Source organism: Lepisosteus oculatus, chromosome 15 (assembly GCF_040954835.1).
Source record: "Lepisosteus oculatus isolate fLepOcu1 chromosome 15, fLepOcu1.hap2, whole genome shotgun sequence".
Classification (NCBI taxonomy): domain Eukaryota; kingdom Metazoa; phylum Chordata; class Actinopteri; order Semionotiformes; family Lepisosteidae; genus Lepisosteus; species Lepisosteus oculatus.
In genome coordinates this window covers 955,922-974,209 of record NC_090710.1, presented here as the reverse complement: position 1 = coordinate 974,209, position 18,288 = coordinate 955,922, and the positions used below count along the sequence as shown (strand labels likewise).

The following is an 18,288-nucleotide window of genomic DNA, read 5'->3' as shown; positions in this document are numbered from 1 at the left end:
ATTGCAACACAATTAGTAGAATAAGGACCTACATATGTAAATGCCCAGATGACAGAATCATTCCTTATGTTACGTGTCATGTTGGAGAAGCAATGAATCTCTCACCGGCAGAGGGGCAGTGCTGCTGTACAGCAAACCAGGAGTTAGTCTGACTGATTGAAGTGCACCCAAACTTCATGGCACTCAGGCCTCTTGTTTTCAGTAATTTAGCATTTCCTAAAGATTGCAGAGAAAAAAATAAATAAACTGTCCTAAAGTAAAAAAGAGTAATTATTTAAAAAAGTATTCAGACACTTCCTATAGTGTCCCATTTTGTTACAAAAATGACAAAATAATGCATTTTTTTAAACTCTATATTTTATTTCTAAAAATCTGAAAGTTCCAAATGAATATTTCAAACTGTAAGACAAGTTTAGTACATGTCAGAAAAAAAACTAAAGAGAAAAATGAAATATGTCCAATACATTAGTATGAACTCAATGTTTGGCTAAAGCACCTTTGGCAGCAATTACAGCTGCAAGTCTTTCTGAGTCTACCAAATTTACACACTTGGTGCAATTTGTGTCCATTCACCTCGGCAGTTATGGTCAAGCTGCCTCGGGATTGCTTATGGGCAGCAGTGTTTATGTCAAGTAAATCCATAGATTCTCAATAGATTACTCAAGGACATTCTTTTTTGCATGCTTCAGTTTTGGCCTTCAGCTTTGGACCATTATCCTACTGAAAGTTCCTTATTTAGGACTGAAGTAGATTTTTCTCTGTCTCAGTACTTTTCTCAATTTATTTTTCTATTCATTCAAGCTTACTGGTCTAGCAGAACTAGAGCATACTTTTCCCACCTGCCAAGCTTTATAGAAGGGGTGGTGTTGACTATGTACTGTTTAGTTTGCACCAGATATAACAGTTTGCATTCAGACAAAAAAAAAAGTACTTAAATATTTGCAGTATTACTTAGGTGCTTTGCTTCAAAACATGGGATTTGAAATGTTTTTTTTTTTCTGGTTCCACACAATCTCACTTTGCGGTTTGACTGGGATATTGTTGACAAATGGACATTTTCTCCCATCCCAGCCATTGAACTCTGTAGCACTTTCAAAGTCGCCATTGGCCTCATGACAGACATCCCTCTTGAGTTTCCTCCTTGCTTGCTGCTCACGTTTAGAGAGATGGTCTGATCAGGTAGTGTCTGGGTGCCTTCTACTTCTTAATGATCGGCTTCACCATGCTCACATAGATGTGAAGAGTATAATTGTTCATACCCTTTTCCTGATCTGTACCTTTATACACCTTTATCTCTGAATCGTTTTGAAAGCTCCTTGGTCGTCATGGTTGAATCTTTGCTTGAGGAACTTACAGAGATAGGTACTTATTCTGAAATCATATGAACCACTATTATTACACACTCAAGTAATTGTATTAATAATTGTTAATTAATTTAGGTTTGCCACAGCAAATATTTGTTCAGAGTATATAACATTAATTTCAAAGTGAAATGAATTTAAGCTTTAAAATAAAATGTAAAAACTGTGTAAGGGTGTGAATATTTTTGCAAGGCTCTGTACTGTACAGTATGTGTGTGTTCAGAAAAAGTACATGACAAAATTACAAAATCTAAAATCAGCTATTAAAAATAAAGCCATTTTACTTAAGTCCCATTACTAAATGTTGTTGGATGCAGTGCCTCTTCTCTCTGAAGAACAAAAAATAAAGATAACAAGCTTTTAATGCTGCCAACAAACTTACAACCTTCATTTAATTTTCTCTATGACCACATTCTAACTTAAACAGCAGCACTCAATATCAAAACAAGAATAAGAGGGCTACAAGTTCAGATACAATTACGCTTAAGGATAAAAAGTGAAAATCTCCTGTATCTCAGATAATCAAATTTTAGACCCTACTACATGACAATAGGAACATAAAGTTAATGTCTGCTGCCTTGTGGGTTATGTGCACATGAGAATCCTGTTCATAATTTATGAAATATCCATGTATGATTTTTTCAAGTTTTAGACATAGGTTTGTAAACCAATTCCAGTAACAATCATAATGTTAATATTAGATATGTAATAAACATCTCTTAGGAAAGATAACACTGTTGCTAAATATGTTTTCGATTACTTTCATAGGATTCAAAAGCATCCTTTGGAATTGCATGGTCCTTTCTGCAAAAGACTAGGGTGTCATTTTCCAAAAGGACAGCCAGCATGCAAATGAAATGAACATTTGTTACATTTTTTTTGCATTAGGAATTTTTGGATGCTGTTGATGGTTTATGAAAAAATAAACATGTGTGACAGCTGCTTACCCATCCATCATGTTCCTCCAGCCTACTCAACAAATGTGGAATCATTTCAACATGTGGCAACCCAGGGGCCTTCTCATTTGTTTGAGGGCATGCTGTTTCTCTTAAAGGAAGCTGTAAATAATTGTATGCCTGCTTCATCAAATGACTTTTGCCACAGAGAGGTTTGGGTGCTGGTTTATTTTAACAATCCAGTCTCTTTCTAAAATCTGATGAGTGCACCTACAGTACATTACTTTGCTTCCAAGTGCTGTAAGAAGTGGGAACTAATAATTTTCTGCAGTAAAAAGTAGGGTTTACTTTAAATTTTACAAATGTTGAATTAAAAATGTTATGAACTGAAATACAAATAATTATTTCAACAGACAAACCCTCTTCTGCCTTAACTGCCTACCTCCATCTGTTCATGGATCCAGTCGAGACATTGAGAGATTCGGGTGTAGACTCCTGGTTTGTTACGCTCTGCACATCCCTGACCCCAGCTTGTTGCTCCCACCAGCTTCCAAACAGAGGCATCCTCACAGGCCAGTGGGCCACCACTGTCTCCCTGAGTCACATTGCACACCAGTACACCATTAGATAGCATCTGCTGCAAAGCCTAACTCAAACAGCAGGAGTACCCAGGAGACATTTTTTAACATTTTTTCAAAAAGGGTTAATATTTACCACGTTTCAATATTTACTTTTTTACCTGTGAACAAGAACACAATGTTCAGACAGAAAAATTGGTCTAATCTTTTTTAAGACATTTTTTTTTTGGGTGGCAAAAATATGTTATAAAACTATTTTCTCAAAAGCACTTAAAGCTGGGTACTGTAGTCCACCCTATAACATTAAACATACTAGTACAGCACAAAAAGCAACAAGATGTATTTTTGCATAGCTTTACATCAAGTACTAAAAAGTAAAAAGTTGTAAGAACTTCTGTAAATAGTTCATTAAATTATATTAACTGCACATACAGACCCATAAAAAAGCTATGAAGACAAAAGTTATTAAATTACGAGTGAGTGTTTTATGTACTTTATATTATCTACTTTGGTGTTACTTAAAGATGTTTAATTCAAGATCAAAGGTTTGAATTATACTTTCCATAATTTCGATCAGAACCATATGCTTTCTCAAAGTGGACTGTCGGGAAAAGCTTTTAGGAAACATTACTGTCTTCAGTTCTTGTACACTTTCTGTGAGCTTAATTTTGTGAGCTTCATGTAATGGCAATCAAGACCAATTACTTAATAACACTCCAGAAGCTGTGAACACAGATAGTACAGTGTGGATGTCAGAACTATAGAATAATTTGCACATTGAAGGAGACTCATAGGCATTATCACAGCAACAGCACTGTCCACTTTCCTGTTGTCAATACAGTCAAAACCCAGAGCAGCTTTATGATGGTTACAGTCTTCCTTTTACGGTTCTGTAAAGTACAGCCTTGATCAGTGGTTCTCAAATAGGGGTTCCGTGAGCTCTCACATAGAATACAAGAAAAATAAAAATTTGCTATCAATAACAGAAAGGTGAGTTGGTGGCTTTGCATGGCTCCAAGAAGTCAGAAATGTCATCTTCAAATTCACTCTCTGAATACATTTCTGTACTTTTGCTGCTAGAGCCAGAAGGTACAGAACCTCAAAGGTGTCGGATGAAATTTCCTCTGCTGTCTGCTCTTCCATCTTGTTTGGAGATGAAAATGTTTGCCAAATCTCAAAAACTCTCGCAATGAGAAAATAGCATGTTACTAGGTAGAAAGATCGCTTAGAAATTACCGCAACCACGAGTGAAAAAAAAGAAAAAGAAGAAATATGAAAATCAATTAAAAAACTTCACGTCACAAGAATAGGAGAAATTAATTGACCTCACTTCAGACTCTTCCTTACAAACAGCTTATTATCAGAAAAAGCTCTTTCTGTTCTTCTCCCGTTTGTGACCACATATGTGAAAGCGGATTTTCGTCGTATGTGTCCACAAAAACTAAGTATCGCAACAGATTGGATGCAGAGTCAAACATGAGACTGCAACTCACATCCATAACTCCAAATATAAAAAATATGTAGAAGAGGCAAACTCACTTTAATGGGGATCTTTAATGACCACTGAGAGTTGGGACCTTGGTTTAACGTCTCATCTTAACTAAATCTAAAGAATGGTATTAAACACGCAAGAAACACACTCAAACAGGAATTAGAGGAACTCTTCACCGCTAAAGACCCAAGGCACATGTTTCAATGTATACAGGCCCTCACAGACTACAAAAGGAAGAACGTCTGTTCACCTGCCCATGATGCTTCCCTGTCTAACGAGCTCAACACCTTCCATACTCGGTTTGAAGCCACCAACACAGAACCAGTCAACAGAGCTGCACCCTCCACAGCTGACCAGGTGCTCTCACTGTCTGCAGATGAGGTGAGGAGATCTCGGCTAAAAGTGAACACAGGCAAGGCTGCAGGACCTGACAGCATTCCAAGTCGCGTCCTCAGAATTTGCGCCAATCAACTGGCAGGTGTATTCACAGACATTCTCAATATGTCTCTGGCCCAAGCTGTAGTCCCCACCTGCTTCAAGACAAACACCATGATCTCAATACAGAAGAAAACCACAGTGACATGCCTTAATGACTAACACCTGTCATCATGAAGTGCTTCGAAAGGCTGGTGATGGGGCACATTTAGGACACCATGCCAGACACTCTGGACCTGTACCAATTTGCCTACCAGCCCAACAGATCCACAGATGACACAATCTCCATTGCCATACATGCTGCCCTATCCCATCTGGATAAAAAGAACACATATGCAAGACTACTATTCATCTTCAGCTCAGCTTTTAACACCATCATTCCAGAGAAACTAGTCAAGAAACAGTGCACTGGTTCTCGACACCACCATCTGCAACAGCTGTAGGTCTGATCACAGAAAATGATGAGAGGGCTTACAGGGAGGAGGTCAATCTGCTTACAACGTGGTGTGAAGACAACAACCTCAGCCTCAACATCAGCAAAACCAAGGAGCTGATCGTTGATTTCAGAAAACTGCAAAACGGTCGTGCCCCATCCACATCAATGAGACAGGTGGAAAGGGTCAGTAACTTCAAATTCCTTAGCGTCCATATCACTGAGGACCTTACATGGTCTCTCAACGCCACCTGTCTAATTAAGAAAGCACAACAGCGCCTGTACTTCCTAAGATGGTTGAAGGAGGCTAAGATATGTCCCCAGATCCTCACTAACTTTTACAGATGCACTACAGAAAACACACTGTCAGGCTGCACCCACTATAGTATAGTGTTCCTGCCACTATACTGGGACATTAGGACCCAGACAGAACACAGGGTGGGCACCCCTCGCTGGTCCCACTAACACCAGTCCCAGCTTTTTATGGCAGGAAAGGGAGAACTGATAAGGATTCCAGATGCAGCTAGGAAACTCCCTGGGGACTTAATCCCTGACCATTTAGCCAAAAAGCTGTAAACTGGCCAAACACGTGACCTCCCCCCTTCACCATAATAACGAGTGACGTCAGAAGCGGCAAGGAAGGGCTATATAGACCTAAAGTTTGTACCGGCACTTTGAACAATACTTTGGTTTCTTTGTTTCCTGTGGGAAACAAGACTTTGGCTTTATTGTTCCTTGCATGCAATAAACGCATCTGTTTAACTTTATCTCGGGATCCAGAGCCTTATTCTTTCTGTTACGTTTGTCAGAAGGAGTTTGCGGCGAAGATGCCTGTAAAGAAAGCATATGAGTATTGGCAAAAGCACAAGGATGTAGCTGCCACCCTGGTGTGCAGCCAACACCAGTGGTGGCAGATACATGAGAGAAAAAAGAAAGAGAAATTGGAATGTGATTACTAAAAAGTGTGTGTGAGTGTGTTTAGCCAGCGGGACTGGCTAGAGACGGAACAAAAGAGTCTTGACGAAAACTAAATTAATGAGATTGGAAAATATAAGAGAGTCTGAAATGTATAAGTATAGTACAGGTGGACTTTAAGGAGTTAGATAAACAGTTTTTGTATTTATATACATTAAGTTGTAATAGTTGAAACAAAAGTTGAATTTATTTGAATGGCTTGAAACCAGATACTGCAGAAGGCGCATGCAGGATGAAGGAAGCAGGGACCTGCCCTGTGGTTCAACTGACAGGAAAGAACAGTGAAAAATTTATCACCCAGGTAAGAGCTCTATCTGGGGAGAATAAAGTCTTGTGAGAGCTGTTTACCTAAAGATTAGATCCTGTAAATCCCTTGTAGCCTCCCCAAGTCTGTCCCAGTCCAGTGCATAAAAGGAGTTAAACCTAAAATTTACTGTAAATGGTGTGTCGGTTTCTCTGTTATGGGATACTGGAGCACTACTGTCATGCTTGTCTCACTTCACAGTGTGCTATAGAGTAATGTATATGGGGAGATGGCAGGAGACCACAGGAGTATTGAGGCAGCAAGTTTTACTAGCTGAGTACCAGATTTTAACATTGATTTTAACATTCACGTGCACTTATCACGCAAATGTGGGTGGTTTTATCCCAGATCTATTGGGTTGGGATGTTATGCAGCATTACAAGGAATGACTATCCAGGACAGGGTATCATGTGGCTTCAACTGACTGTGATCACTCAGTATGTTGATGATATTCTCTGTGCTTCCCCTGACGAGGAAACCCAAAAGTCTGAGTTGCTTCAGGGTTTAGAGGGTCTAATATTAAGCAGGTATGATAAGGACCTTTTGTGTTTAGCAGTATGTAATTTTAACAGGGCCTGGGTGCAATGTTTTTATGGGGTGAGCACAACTCTTAACAGATCTGCTTAAGGGGGGAGAGCAGTCAAAGGACAAGATTGCTTTGGTTCCAGCAGCAAAGCCACCTGTAATAATTTGAAATAAGCTCTCTTACAGGTGCTGACACTGGGGTTTCCTCAGATGGATCAACCATTCCTTTGTATGTAAGTGAGGAAAATGGGTTTTGGGCAGCTGTGCTGACGCAGGAGCATGGAGGTAGGCACCATCCGGTAGGATACTATTATATCATTAGACGCTGTAGCCAAAAGGTGGGGGACCGTGAACATTTACTATTTACTGATGGGTCCTCTCTGGTGCATGAGGGAGAACAGAGAACAGGCTGAGCTGTTACAACAGAATTCGAGGTGCTAATGACCTGAAAATGCCCCTTCACTGCCTCAGCGCAACAAACCAGTTTAGAGTCCTGATGGAAGATTGTAAAAAGAAAGATGTAAAAGGGTTACTGTATATGTATATAATGTATCTATTTGTTGCATGTAGGCCACAATTCTGGATGGCTATGGAGAAATAGGATTCTCTCACAATGGCAGGGACTCCAGTTAAGAATACTGGATTTGTCTCTGAATTGATTTGTAGTTTTACAGCTGCCGACTGAAGTAGCTGTAGTAAGGTGTAAATAACACAATAAATAATCCCCGTAACTCAAGGGAACAACCGTGCACATGCCAGGCGAGCAGCACTGGGAGAGCAGGAGTCTGAGACCCCTGTGAAACGTCTATTGGGGAAAAGGGAGAATTCAGGTTGAGGCTTCTAATAGATGTGGTTAGAAAAAATGTGAAAAGAATGTGGGGCCTTCAGCACACCAGATGCCCTGCATGCCCTCACAGCATAATGCCATTTTGTAGCCAGAAATTCATGCTGGCGGATACCCAGGTGTATGACAAAGATGATCCCATGGTGCGGACTGCCCTGCCCATTGGATTCTGATCTAGGGCCATACTGCACTGTGAAGGTGTGCCAGGTTGTAATCACCTCACTAGGGGTGAGGTGGAAGTTACATTGCCCGCATCACCCACAGTCTGAAAGACCAACTAAGGAAATATCAACCGAAGGAACACTGTGGGTAGATGCTCTACCTCCGGTCCTGTGCAGTTTGCGGGCTGGAGCAAACGAAATTGTGAGACTGAACCTATTTCAGATCATCATGGGCAGCCAAAGAAACTCCCTGGAGGCCAAGTTTGGCTAAAAGGACTGTTGAATTTACTGACTCTCTATTGCAGTATTGTAGGTTTGTTAACTGAAGCGGTGCACAGGGCTCGTGAACAGGTGCTGGACACTTGGGGATCTCCAGTAGAGGGAAGACATGACCGGATACCTGGCGAATGGGTGTGGGTGAAGAAGAGATACCCTGCCAGATGTTGCAACCCTGCTGGGAGGGACCATATCAAGTGCCACTAACTACTGACTCTGCCATCTGAGTGACAGGATGATATCGCTGGATCTACTCGTCGCACTGTCACCGAGCCACTGGACCAGAGACTGAGTGAACAGAATAATGTTGTTACCGTTTCTGTGTCTGATGCTTTATAAGGTGGACCAACAGTGTGCTTGTTAGGCCTGAGGAGCATTACTGTGGATATGGTATCAATACATTCCGGGTGTTGGCATATCTATCAGCCAAAAAATGATAATCAGAGTTGGGTCAATATTGCTATTCCAAGATCCTGACGATAGATCTCCACATGGCTGAGGTCTGCGTTTGGGTCCTGGGGTAGGACTTTATTTATTTGTAGGATTAGGATTGTTTTATATGTATAATTGTAACTATCACTTGTACAAAAACATCAATCACATCTTTTTGTAACCGTGGAACGCACAATGTCATGGCAATGGATGCATGTACATCTAGAAAGGAAAGATCTGCCCTGACATTGTATGTGTCACGATCCGGTTCTTTCCGGGCCCTATTTGGATGACACGATCCGGAATTGTGAGGATACAATAGGGAAAATAGTCATGCAGGAGAAGGGTCTGGAGACGGGAGGCGTGTCCGAGGAGTGCAGGTATCCCGGGTGAGTAAATCCAGGGTGAACAATCCAAGGGTACTGTATATTCAAAGGGGGAATCCAAAATGAGTCCAAGGCCAGGGGATTCATCCGAAGTAATTAAAAACAAGAACTGGGTCGGGACCGGCGGGGCAGGGAATCAGGAACAGGAAACTAAAACCATGACGGAGCCAGACGCGGCAGGACCCCGGGCTCTCACGAAGCAGGATTCAATGAGAAGCCTCGGGCAAACGCCGGAGCGCCCTTAAGAGGGGGAGTAGCGATCGTGACAGTATTTGAAAAAAAATAGGCAGTACTGATGTATATATATATATTTTATAAGGGGGGAATGAAGTAAAATACAACGATTCAACAAGCCCAGTCATAGAGATTGAGTGTCGAGCGAGCATGAGCAGTGAGGTATGAGACTACGAGAGCATAGATATCAATTATCGAGTAGCAATAATAATGCACACAGCCAAGTTAGGCCTCTCGCAGCTACTCTCATGTGGTCAATTTAGCATTTTTCAATTGATGACCGTGTTTTTTTATTATCATATTTTTAATGTAATTTTTTGTGCGCAGAGAAGCATCTTAATGCTGTTCCAATAAATAAAGCTTTCAAAAATTTCCACAAAGGTATATAAACAATAAATAGAAAAGGTACTGGGGCTCTTTTACAAAGCAGGTTTGACTAATTCAGGATTATCCCTGAATCAAGTTATCCAGATTCATACCACACTTCAGTAAGCAGGAGGGTCGGGCAACAAATCCTTTATCTGCTCCTTCACAATAGTGAAGGAACATGCATATTAATCCACCATGAATTACAGTTCTTTATAGAAAACTATGAGGATAAAAGCTGTTGTAATAGGGAGCAGCTATACGATAGTCACTGCAAAAAAATCAGTAATAAATTCATTGTCTATTTTCAGTCATTTAACTGTTCCTGTGTGGCAAGCGTAGAAATCAGTACAGCATAAGATTTGACTAACCTCAGTTTGCCACTATGTCTTGTTTGTATGAATGTATGCCTTGGCTCTGGCATAATAAAAACTAATTCACTGTGTTTCTGCCCATTCCCTTAATTAAAATCCATGCTTATATTATTATTGCATTCAATTTGAGCTTCTATTTAAGCTACTGTGTAGTTCTACAATATGCTTTATGTAATTTATGTATTAACAGTAGCTGGACCACAATGGGAGGATATGGCAGCAGTGAAGACAAAATACAACATTATCTTCCACAGTGGTACTGTAAAATACAGTCTAGAGCAATCAATGGATGAAAATGTTCCCTAGTTTTAACCAACAAGAAGAAGCGTGAGCAGAGCATAACTGTAGGAGAAAGAATCATCATCTAGACAATAAAATTCCTTTATTATTGGGATACTGACTTTTCCCCAATATTTTTGTGGTGTGAATCAAGCAGTGTAGGTTATCCGCCCCTTCCAAGTTGCAGAAAGACCATAACTAGGTAAAAATTTCTTTTTAACTGCACATTGATGCTGTGAATTGATTTTCAATTAAAATCAATCTTTTTTTCTGTTCCTGGTTGTTTGTCCCTGTGAGGTATTTAGGGGGGTGGGATGGCCAGCAGTCTAGAGCATCAACAATATTAGAAACTCCTGCAAGAACTTCAATCATGGTGTATAACTACAGGAACAGAAGCTACATTTACAGTGAATACTGTTTTTATTGCATACACCACTATCCTCGTTGCACAGCACACTGTCACTTTACTGAAAAACACAGTAAAAAAACACACCAGTCACAAGAAATCTCTTCCCTATGCGGAGAGGTTGAGTTTCTTTTAACACTGAACTATGACAACTGCAACCCTGAAGAAAAGCGACATTAATTGCAGAGGATTGATTGGTCTGTGAGTGGTGCTCTTAAACTCAAATTCAGGTAAAGTTTGATTTAACCAGTTCTGGAGCAGGTTAAGAATAGAGGATATGTTGTTTTACTGTAGTTACTTAACTGGATGCAATTCAATTTTCAATTCAAATCCTGACTTTTGTTAACATGTTTTCAAAAGTTATGTGGTTTACTGAGTAATCTCACTTCGTGTGTGTTCTAAAGCATTTGGAACAATACATGATGAAGTCTAATACTACATTTATAAAAACTTTACTTTTCAATACTTATTATAAAATACTTATACTTGTTTCCATATTTTTTCCAGTTTGATCAACCATTACCTGACAAGAATCGGTACCACCTTCCAAATAGCCAGCACAGATCATCCTGGGTGTGATATAGCCTTGGTATACAGTAGGCTGACTGCACACTTTGTTAGAGATGAGAGGAACTCGGGCATAGTTCATTGACATACTTGCTTCACCTGTCAAGTAAAATCAATCAGCAAAATAATAAATCATTAAAAACGTTTTTGAACAATTGATTTGTCTTTTAAAACAGGACAATATATATTATTGATATATACTGTATATAGATACCTGCTAACCTAAAAAGAATAAATGAGTAGTTGCGCTTAAGATCATAACTTCATAACCAGTGCACAAAGTCACAGAACAAAAACTTTGGTGTGTTTGTATTGTTTCTTAGACCTTTGCATTTAAAAGAAAAAAAATGCATTTCATTAACAGTTGATCTATCATTTATTAAGATCAGGGATCAGGCTCATCTGAATATCTGTAAATATTAAAAAGCTAGACAACCAGCAAGAAATGTTTTAAGTCAGGGAAGCCTCAAGTCCAGCAGGTGTCCATCTGGAGTGCAGCTTTGACAGCATGTTTTCATTGTTGTACAGCTCGTAACATCCCTGTTGAATTTATGATTGGCTTAACTTAAGCTGGTTAACAGTTTTCCATCACTTTGGGGCAACAAAGGACTGGTTTGGGACCCCTGGTACTAAAACACCCGCTAGAAGAAGGTATGCAGGACAGAACTGGAGCTCCCCTGACCTGAATCACTTGCTGGACTGATCTCCTCCAGCACTTGTTGGGGCTCCCTAACCCCTAACATGTGCTGAACCAAAGGCATTCAAGATTGGAATTGGTCACCTCTACTTTAAATGATGAAAAATATACAGCATACTTTGGGGTTTACTTCACTTGGCCAGCATGAATGACTTCCTATTCTGCAGGTCTTTACCATTTCTTAGTCTTACCACCATCTTCTGTTGCTCCCCAGCCTGAAATCCAGCACAGCTTCCCATCTTCAAACTCCTCCCCATAGTTTGGCAGGCAGATGGGTTCCACAAGACCTTCATATGGGACATGGAGTGAGATACATAAATAATCTAATGAAAATCTAGTGCTGCAACCTACACGTCCTTCTAAAGGTATGATTAGCTGTTTTTTATCTTTGTACAGTGCCTTGCAAATGTATTCACACCCTTCCTGTGGAGTTCCATTTTAGTGAAATTACAAAATGACATCAAGTGAAATCCAGCACAGCTGACTAAAACAACAAAATGTGAAAACTATTATTGCAAACATGCATCTAGAAATATATGAAGAATAAAGTCTATTCTAAGTCATCTGCAGAAGAAATAACTTCTTCTGTGTCATTGTGCCACCCTGCCACCCTTACCTCATAAAGCATGAGCTAAATGGTGTCAGATACATACTATATCAGGAATGAAATCAAGCTAAGATTTCCAACTAGAGGAAAAAATAGTACAGTATGTGTTTAAAATTTAATGGTATATGAGGTTTTGTGGCAGATTCTTGTTTTAGAATTCAAATAATTTTTAAATAGCTAAAAATGAATCAAAGAAATCTGCTTGAAACATGTCCTGCCAAATATTCATTTGAAAGAATCAGTATTCTTTCTGTTGTTCATTTTTGCAGTGTTTTGTTGTTTCCCTAATACTTTTTAAAAAATCTGCTTGTGCCAGTAGTATCTGCATTGGGCAAAGTTATGTTTTTCACGAATAGTTCAGACCATCTGTTTCAAACAATTCAGTAATTGAAACATTTTTTTCAGATGAGGGATAGATACCTGGAGCCTTGACTTCTGTATTCCTTAAATTAACTTAATTAAGCAATTAAGATCATAAATTAAATTAAACCTCTACAAGATCATTAAGGACTAAATTTACCAATGCCTGTCATAGATCAGCCATTCAGAGTTAATAGAAACACCAAACGTCTGCACTGCATTAAAATACACTTTGTTGTAATGAGGTACTGTATAACAAACATGATAAAAACACATGGGAACATTACCATTGAAGTTCAGTGGGGTTTTAAGTTTCATTAGAGCAATGTCATAGTCCAGGGCTTTGGGTTTGTACTTCCAGTGGTAAAAGATCTTCAACACAGCATGAGATGACACACCTGGAACTGGTTGGTCAATGATGCCCACATATACCACCCAAAAAGAAGGAGATGCAAACCTGAGAAATCCAGACAATTGCTATTTATTCATTGTCCTACAGGACATTGACAGCAATAACTGATTGAGAAATATTTCAAGGTACACTAACAGCTTTTAGGGAAAGGATTTTTTCAATCCAGCAGATCCTTTTAGAGATAACACACTTTGTAGCATTGCAGACAACAAAACTGGGAAAAAGGAAAAACTCATAGTATGCAGGTTCTGAACTAAGAGATGTGTTTAGGGTTTTGGCCATTTCCTATTTGTAGCTTTTATACAATAAAAATAGTTCAAGTCGGTAGCTGCGTCAGCATGCATAGTCTGCAAAGGAACAAGGTTTATTCCATGCTGAAGGCTCCACAGCTGAGACATGTTTCCTTTCTTCTCTTTTCAGCATGATATAAACCATTACTTGATCCTTTACAATAAAAATATATGGTTTAATATCAAATCCTTAATGGAAACTGTGAATTTATTTGTATTTAGCAAGAAAAGGTAGAGATGATTATTTGTGTAACCAGCTTAACAATTACTATATTTCAAGCAGTTAATTGTTAAATTTGTGTTTGGCTTTTGACTGTTCAGCTAAATTGGTTGTAACAGTCTAAGAAAATGTTAAATGCTTAATTTATTCTTCTCCTACATAAATGCCTTTTTTTACAGCTAAAAAACATGTGAAAACCTAGACATGGCAAACAATCAGTCATCCAGTTAATGAGCACAGGTGAACATAAAAGTTAAAAGCATTAATAAAAAAAACAGTTGGCAGTAAGCCCTTTAGTTACAGGGCCCCTAGCTATAGAACAGTCTCCTACCCCATATGCGGGATGCCAAGTCAATTTCATTATTCAAATCCAGATTGAAGACCTATTACTTCAGCCTAGCCTACTCACACCTTACATTATAGCCTGCTGCAACCATGGCTGCTGGTGCTGCTGTACATGCCATTGTGTGCCTCTGTGTTGGCCCACCAGGTAGATACATCTGTTCTGACCAAACTATCCTATTCTTCTCCCCACATGTCCGGATGGTGCCCGGGCTGGGCACCATCCGAGTTGGATGCTGCATCACTGCCATAGATCCAAGAGGGACATCATGGATATAGCTATTGTTTAGGAGGAATTTACTGGTCTACAGAGATCTGCACACAGAAGACATGATGGCTGAATGGATTAATACCCTCATTCATTTATTTCCTTTTTTAAATTATATAATATTAGCATGCCTAAGGTGGTTGGGCAGCCAGTTGACCTTGGACCCCTAGAGGTTTTTTTTCTCCTTAATAAGGAGTTTTTAGTTCCTCTCCCCCGTTGTCTTCTGGTCTTTTCTGTTCTGTATTCACAACATGTATGGTCACTTGCATTGTTAAGTGCCTTGGGACAACCTTGTTGTGAAAGGCACTTTATAAAAATGAATTGAATTGAACTGAATTGAATTAAACCAAATAATCAAGTTTTTACAGTTTACTACCAGGTACCCTCTAATGGTTATCTCTCTGTGTACATGCAGGCTTCTCAATGATATCTTTCCTTTATGAAAAACAGAATAATCTCGTACAATAACACTCTTGGCTCCCAGAGATTTTTAGGGAGGTGAAAGAAGGAGAGTTTTTACTCTCTAAGTTATCAGCCAGAGAGAATCGTACCCGTAAACACAGTGGGCAGCCGTGAGTATCCATTGGGTTGTTATGATGGATCCCCCACAGAGATGCTCTCTCTGAAAATGCAGGCTGACCTGCCAGGGAAACTGCCCCTCCGATGACTCATTGCCTCCCACTATGCGGGTGCTAAACTGTGGGCGGGAGCCACACTCTGCAAGAAAAAACAATGCTCAGAATTGCCATGTCAGTTATAGCTAAATCAGAATGCACTATGGGGTGGGTGTTTGTTTGAGATATTTTCACAATTACACCAAGAAAGTAGACACTTAAACCACAGAAGCAGTGATAACAGACAAATACAACATTCAGGGTATTTATGAAGTTGGACAATTAAAAATGGAAGACACTGACTGGTCTCTGATTTCCTAGTTAGAGGTTTGATCCTTTTTTATGGATGAGTATTCCAATTGCAGGTTCACATCCCTGAGCTCCTATTCCATGTAACATTTTATTATTATTTTTATTGAGAATGTTCAATATCAAGTGTGGTCCTTGAACCAAAATCATCTTTTATATTAAGAATTTCCATATTGATAATTTTTATTTACAATATTCCTAAGTAAATCTGCAGTTTTCTTTTCATCCTATATAAGCACATCAGTGTCACCTGTCAGACATTTCTGACTTTACTATTTTTTGCTGTTACCATTCTGTGATAGCCTGTAAATACTTGTGTTAGACTGAAAGGTAGTTTCATTTCATACATGAATTTGTCTCTGAGAAAAATACTCACCCAAGCATTTCAGGGAGGTCACTTTGCCTGATATGCATTGAGTCCTGCTAAGGTATACAGAAATCATAGTGAGTGTCTAGGAGGCAATGAAGTACGAATTAAGATGGGAACAAGACAACAGTAAAAATATGACACGTGGCAAAATAAATCCCTGGACTTATTAACCTCCTGTGGCCAGTAGTATAAGCACCTTAAATTAACTTTCTCTGTAGTTTTCCATTTTAAGTCAGGTACCCTGGTCCTACAGATTTTATAGTCTGCCTTAAATAGACAGTGAGCAGAGATTTAGAAGAAACTGATTGAAGCAATTGAGTTATTCAGTCTTTAATTGGAATGAAAGCCAGACACTATGACATTCCTGGAACAGAGATGCATACCCGAGTTAAATTATATGCATAGAGCAGCTGATCATATGGAGGTCAGCAATCAAGAGAAAAGAGAAAATAATTGGAGCATAAGAAGAACCTCTTATGGTAGAATTGCCCAATACTTTTAGAACATAAAGACTGCATTACAATTATCCATTTTTTTATCTTTCCAGTTTAGTAATTTAATGACTAAGTTAATTTTATAATTTAGTGACTTTGTGTATTTGGATCAAATCTGCTCTCAACCTTTGTTCTAGACTGAATATTTTTAGCATTCTTAAACTGAGAATATTCTCTATAATACCCTTTCCTTGTTATGGTAATTAAAACCATTGTAAAGCTTGAGCATAATTTCCCAAAATTAAATTCCACACTTTTTTCTACATTCCAAAAAATTCTGTTGTCACTTTTAATTATTTTAATAATTTAATATTTTTTGTTTTGTACTGTATGTTATTTGAGCCCAACATCAATCTTCTGGCACTGAATTAAGACAACATGCACATTCTAAATGGAATTGGTGTACTGTGGGCCTCAAACAAAGCACAGGACATTCAACCCAGTACCAAAACAGTGATCTTTTGGTTGCTAGTGTCTTTTTATTTAAGGATCACATGCAGTAGATTTTTGTAGGCTACTGGGGAATTTGCTTTATCAACATAGTACATCAGTTTTTTTCCAGAGATCCACAGAAGTTTATGAAAATACGTTTCCTGTTTTGTTCCCAATTGTTTTTTAATTTTGTGAAATCTGAAAACTAAGACAGAATGTATGAGAACTGAAAACAGAAAACACTCCTTTTCACAAAAGTAAAAGGCTAGTCCCTACATTTTATATCATATTTCTTTTACCATGTTTACCTCACATGGGTTGCATTGTGAATCTTAAACGTGTGTCCCACAGGAAGATTTAAGTTAATGGAGACTAGGTCCTTCTGGAAATCCTGTTCAATAGATGATAAAGGGAGAGAACTGGAATTTACATATCTGTGAAATAAAAAAAAACATTTTTAATGTACATGGCATATCTGAGGTAATCTGACCATCTGCCATGAATTTTCATCAATCATGCATCGTACTCTGGACGTGAACTTCAACTGCAACCATGCATTAGGCTACATTCTAAGGAATCCAAATGCACAACTTCTGTAGAGTTGCAACATGAATGTATTTGCAACAAGAATACACATATGAAATCCTGCAAACCTGTATGACCCTGGTTGGTTATTACTTATGTCATTCAGCAAAATCACTTTATAAATTGCTCAATAACTTACATCACCTCCATGTTTTCAAAGAAGATATTATTCCTACCATAAAAGTTGCAAGATACAGTATATTACACCAGTCAAAATATGCTTGTGACAATATCTCAAGCACTTCCTGCCATTCTGCCTACATGGCAGAATGGCAGGAAGGAAGCCATTATTGTAAAATAGCAACAAAATCTTTAAGTTTTAGTGGCAAGGTTTCACTTAGTATTAAGTATTATTAAAAATTCTTAATAATCTTTGTGTTGCCTTTAGAAAGAAGCTTGGTGCCTCTCTGTAAATGCAGAAGGACATGGTAAGAGGCCCCTCTGATAAGGGGTAATTGATATATTCAATGCTGAACAATCTAATAATATATAGAACAGATTAGCTCCATTAACCACAGGTCAAAGGGGACTGTTCATCATCCAAAGGTAGATCCACCAATGAGGGATCTGCAGGGTGGGTACTATATATGATAGCTTCTTAGCCAACCACCAACTCTGATGTTGCACCATAAATGCTAGAACCTAACTCATTTTCATTGGTTAACTCACTGGCTCCTTCTCTCTCTCCAACTTGCGGTTAACTGCAAGCAGTCTCAGTCTTTTCAGTCTGGACTTAAATTTTTCTCTAAGATGCCAGACCAAGAGTCAGTAAAGTACAGAGTTTTGCCCAAGATATTCTTTTTGCAACAGCATAAATCTTGTGTTCACAAACCCATTGTTTTTGTTGCCTGATCAGTGAAATAAGACAGTTGGACTCTTCTTGTAGACATTTTAAATATAAAAACATTTTCAGAACCAAGCTAAAGCCAGGACGAACCGCGTTCTTCTACCTGTCTACCTTGTG

General features: G+C 38.8%; 1 protein-coding gene across 1 annotated transcript in view; it reads right to left on the bottom strand.

The window, feature by feature from the left end:
• Nucleotides 1-1,635: 1,635 nt before the first annotated feature.
• The window catches only part of tmprss3a (transmembrane serine protease 3a), a 32,397-nt gene continuing 15,744 nt past the window's right edge, over nt 1,636-18,288 (bottom strand). Inside the window, exons 5-12 of the mRNA XM_069179159.1 lie at nt 17,048-17,173; nt 15,820-15,866; nt 15,072-15,237; nt 13,276-13,445; nt 12,213-12,308; nt 11,281-11,423; nt 2,700-2,852; nt 1,636-1,690 (exon numbers count right to left, since the gene is read on the bottom strand). Coding sequence (XP_069035260.1) covers nt 1,646-1,690; nt 2,700-2,852; nt 11,281-11,423; nt 12,213-12,308; nt 13,276-13,445; nt 15,072-15,237; nt 15,820-15,866; nt 17,048-17,173 — 946 coding nt within the window. The 3' untranslated portion in view covers nt 1,636-1,645. The remainder of the gene's footprint in view (nt 1,691-2,699; nt 2,853-11,280; nt 11,424-12,212; nt 12,309-13,275; nt 13,446-15,071; nt 15,238-15,819; nt 15,867-17,047; nt 17,174-18,288) is intronic.